At 61.2% G+C, this 4,458-nt stretch overlaps 1 protein-coding gene across 1 annotated transcript in view; it reads right to left on the reverse strand.

Moving 5' to 3' along the window:
- Positions 1-2,402: 2,402 nt before the first annotated feature.
- The window catches only part of RNF112 (ring finger protein 112), a 5,093-nt gene continuing 3,037 nt past the window's right edge, over positions 2,403-4,458 (reverse strand). Inside the window, exons 10-13 of the mRNA XM_024753273.1 lie at positions 4,222-4,388; positions 4,093-4,146; positions 3,898-3,972; positions 2,403-3,769 (exon numbers count right to left, since the gene is read on the reverse strand). Coding sequence (XP_024609041.1) covers positions 3,299-3,769; positions 3,898-3,972; positions 4,093-4,146; positions 4,222-4,388 — 767 coding nt within the window. The 3' untranslated portion in view covers positions 2,403-3,298. The remainder of the gene's footprint in view (positions 3,770-3,897; positions 3,973-4,092; positions 4,147-4,221; positions 4,389-4,458) is intronic.

Genomic DNA, 4,458 nt, shown 5'->3' on the forward strand with positions numbered 1-4,458 from the left:
AGTGGTCAGGAATCCACCTACCAATGCAGGGGACACGGGTTCAAGCCCTGGTCCGGGAAGACCCCACATGCCGCGGAGCAACTAAGCCCGTGCGTCACAACTACTGAGCCTGCGCTCTAGAGCCCGTGAGCCACAACTACTGAGCCTGCGCTCTACAGCCCGTGAGCCACAACTACTGAGCCTGCACTCTAGAGCCCGTGAGCCACGACTACTGAAGCCCGTGCGCCTAGAGCCCATGCTCCACAAGAGAAGCCACCACAATGAGAAGCCCGTGCACCGCAAGGAAGAGTAGCCGCCGCTCGACGCAACTAGAGAAAGCCCACATGCAGCAGCAAAGACCCAACGCAGCCAAAAACAAACAAACAAATAAGTAAATAAATAAATTTATAAAATAAAATAGCAACAGAAGGGAAAATTGTGAGGGTGAATAAAAATAAGATTGAATTTTCCCTTGTTATTAAAAGGAAAGAGGTCTTTTCTCCCCCCTCCTTTTTCTTAGGACTTTTCCTAGAGAAAACTATTTGTAAATTCTCCCTCTGTCAGGGGCTGCTGTAACAAAATCCACAGATGGGGCAACAACAACATTTATTTCTCATGGTTCAAGAGGTTGGATGTCCAAGATTATGGGGCCAGCAGATGCGCTGTAGTGGCTGGTGAGGGCCCACTTTCTGGTGCATAGCCGGCTGGGTCCTCACACGTGGAAGAGGGTAGTGGGCTCTGCAGGGTCTCCAATCTCTAACAAGGGCACTAATCCCATACACAAGGGCTGCACCCTCAAGAACTAATTACCTCCCAAAGGTCCCACCCTCTAGTCCCATCACATTGGGCACTAGGATCTCGACATATGAACTGGGGCATGGGGTGTGGGGGGGAAGGGGGCAGGGGTGATACGCTTCAGCCCACGGCGGGGCTCAGGATGCTGCTTCCCTTGCGTCGTGTCGCTGCCATCTTCAGCGTCACGGAGGCCTCAGAAGTAGGAACCGCAGGCTAAGTCACCAGATCTCTAACCCGGACCTTGGAGTTGGTGACCTTCGCCAGAGAGGAGAGCCACCAGCCGGGCCGCAAGGCCTCGGCACAGTCACCTGGGCTCTTGTGAACTACAGAACCGGTGTCGGAAGCATCAGGTTTGGGACCCAGAGGCCTGTTCTCGGGATCTGGGAGACTGTGGGGTGAAGGCTCACCTGAGCAAGGAATCTGGCATCAGAGACCGTGTGTTCAAGTCCTGGCTCACCCCTGACTAGTTTCTTCTAATGGAGACACATCATTTCTCTGAGCTTCTGTTACAAACAGATACTCCATGTACTGCACGGGGTGGTTTCCAGGCTTTAGGGAGAGGCTGTCTGGGAAGATGCTTTGAGAGCTATAAGGCACAAGACGAGTACTACTTGATATGACCCATCTGGCCTCTGCGGCGCACTCGCCCGCCGGGCCAGTCTCCCCTTCTGTCCAAAGAGCAGGGGAAGCAGCGCGCTGCAGTCCCTTCCAGCGCTGGCAGTGGGGTGGGGTGCGGGCTCTAGCTAGACAGCACCCTCCCTCCCTGACTCCGCTGAGGCTCCGCCACATTCCGGAGCCTGCCAGCCCCAAAGTCTGGGAGCTTCTATAGCTCATGTGTCTGCCAGATGGCAAGGGAACAACGCAGAGAGATGCTTCCAGAAAACCTTTCTTGACAAATGCACAAAGTCTGGGCCCTGTCCCCACCTCTAACCCCAACCCCAGAAGTTCAACAGTCGCCCTCAGTCCTCCGTCTCCACCCCACCCATCCCCAGCCTGGCTCTGGGATTTCTCTGCATCGTTATTTTGTCCCCAGCTTGCGGGCTGCAGCTTCTACTGTTGACCCGTGTGTCCCAGACCACGTCCTTCTGCCTCTGTCTCCCAACACTGCTTCCCAGAGCTGGACCTGGAGGGGAGCGTCTCGATTTCAGCACAACTGACCCTGCGGGGGACACCATCTGGGGGATCAGGAGTTCGAGGTTCCCCTTCTGCCATCAGCCAGCTGGGGGGCATCAGCGGAGACTTCCCCTCCCTGGGTTTGCATCTGTAACGCTGAGACGGCGACCTGGGGTGCTTGCCCGCTGCTAGCCCGCGGGAGTGATCCGGGCTCCTCCTGCTTCCAGTTCCCCAGCCACTCCCCATCAACCTCCACCCTCTCCTTCTGCTCGGACAGATGCCAGGTGGCAACCTCTCACAGGGTCACTAGGACTTGGACAAGCCTGCGCAGATGGCCATGCCCTCAGCCTCTGGCCTGAGCCCTCCTGCCCTCGGATCCCACATCTCTGGAATTTCGGTCCCTCCTCCTGTCCACAGGTCCCTGTCATGGAGCACCTTGGCTCCCTGCCCCTGTCCCCAGAGCCCCACGTAGGCTGATTCAGGAGATGTTTCAACAATTTACTGGGAAGCTGACACTCAAGCACACATTTTATTTTGCAGTTTAATAGCCTAGAAGCCCTCCTTGTGGGGCTTTGCTGTCCTCCTGGGGGCTGCATCCAGGTCTCCTGCTAACATGGACGGAGGTGTCTCCCCTAGGCTGAGGGGGGCGGGCATGTTCCGTGGATGTGTCCCCCCAGGACTTTCATAGAATCTGCTATGAGGGCTGTCGATGTAGCTCAGAATGCAACTACAGGTGTTTTCTTTGGCTTTTGACCCGTTGCTGGGATGGCATTCCACAAAGAACATGGGCACTGACCAGGCTGGACAAAGGGCACAACCACGAGGGACACGTAAGGGAACCCCATTCCCGGTGCACATGTGGGCTCCCCGGGGCTGCGGGAGAAGGGGGTGGCCCCCGTCCTGCTGGGGTAGCTTTGGAAAGAGTCTCCACTCAGGGGGGTAGGCCACCGTGCACCACCCGGACTCTCTGGCTTTGCCCGGTGGCCCCTCCTGTTCCTTCCCCAGCCTCTTATCAGGGCTCCCAATCGTGAACACCTAGGTCACCCATCCTGGGGCTGCTCCCGTCTCTGAAGGGGAGACTTCCAGAATGGCGCCCGCTTAGCCCCCCTACCATCTCGGGAAATAAGCCAGGGCGGGGAGGGTGGGCCACAATCTTGGCGGGAGACCCTGGGGCCCAGTTTCTCTGGGAAGAGAGGCAGGTTAGCAGTCGCCTGCAACAGATACAGCCCCAGACTGTTCAGGCTCATACCCTGCCGCCGGCCCTGAGGTCTCCTCGATTCTCGGTCACCAGTCACCACCCAGATGGGGCGTTCAACCAGGGTGGTGTGGCACACAGGGGCCCTCGGAACAGCGGCCCCCATCCCTCCCCTCCCCCCAGCGGCGCTCCTTCCCTGGAGCATCTGGCGGGCGCTCACTCCTCCTGCAGCAGGGGCGCCCGGTCCCCCTCCTGCACTCTCTCGTCCTCCTCCCTCTCCATGCAGCCCACCGTGGCCACCAACCCGGCACCCACGCCTCCCCCGACCACGGCTGCCCCCGTGGCCCCCACTGCAGCTCCTGCGGCCACCATCCCAGCTTCTGCGGCCAGCGCCGCGGCGGCCATGCCGGCACCCACCACGCCCCCCGCCAGGCCCATGAGCCCTGCGCCCACGGCACCGCCCACAGCGGCCAGGTGGCCACAGAAGCGCACGGTGTAGGAGTCCATGAAGGCCTTGGCCTCGGCCTGCAGCTCGGCCTCCAGGGCCTCTAAGGTCTGCTCCCTCCCCGCGCATAGCAAGGCCGCCCCGTGCCGAGCCAGGAGCGCGTCCTTCTGGGTCGACAGGAGGTTCCGCATGGTGTCTGGCAGCACCCGGAGCGCAGAGAATATGCGCTTGGTGGCCACGTCCTGTGATGGACGAGAAAGAAGGGGCCCTGACCTGGAGCCCCGGTGCCTCCCACCGGACGCCGGCCCCCCCGCCCAAAGACTGGTCCCTCTCCTGCAGGACGCCTGGCCTCCCGGGGCCCGAGGCTCACCTGCTGCCGCAAGTACTCCTCAAACTCCTTCTTGGCAGCTTCCACCGTCCGAAGGTCGTGCAGCTGGGCAGCCATCTGTCCACGGCAAAACCCGGCTGCCTCCCTCCTTTCCCCCGCTGGGCGCTGCCGGGTCCCCCGCTCCATCTCGGGGAGCCCGGCTCGCCTCCCACCCGCGTCCTCCCCGTAGCCCCATACCTCATCCGGAGAGGCGCACCCAGGCCCCGTCCTGCCCATCCAGCCCGAGAGGTTCTGCGGAGACAGCGTCGGGGGGTCAGGGGGGGCGGGGGCCAGCGGGTCTCCTGGGGCTCCGGGGAGCTTTCACACCTTGATTTCCTGAGCCAGCTGCTGCCCCGTGAGCAGGCGTCTGTCCCCCCGGGCCGCGGGGCGCCCCTCGCTCCAGTAGCCCTGGCAGCGGCTCTTGGCATGCAGGGGGGCCGCGCTCAGCACATCGGCCACGTAGGCGCGGAGGTGGCCAGCATCATCATCTGTGTCTGAGGAAGAGAGTCCTCATGCAGAGGTGCCTGGTCAGCAGGACCGGCTCCAGGAAGAGGAAGGGGTGTC

This window comes from Neophocaena asiaeorientalis, unplaced genomic scaffold (genome assembly GCF_003031525.2).
Source record: "Neophocaena asiaeorientalis asiaeorientalis breed wild unplaced genomic scaffold, Neophocaena_asiaeorientalis_V1.1 scaffold540, whole genome shotgun sequence".
Taxonomy (NCBI): domain Eukaryota; kingdom Metazoa; phylum Chordata; class Mammalia; order Artiodactyla; family Phocoenidae; genus Neophocaena; species Neophocaena asiaeorientalis.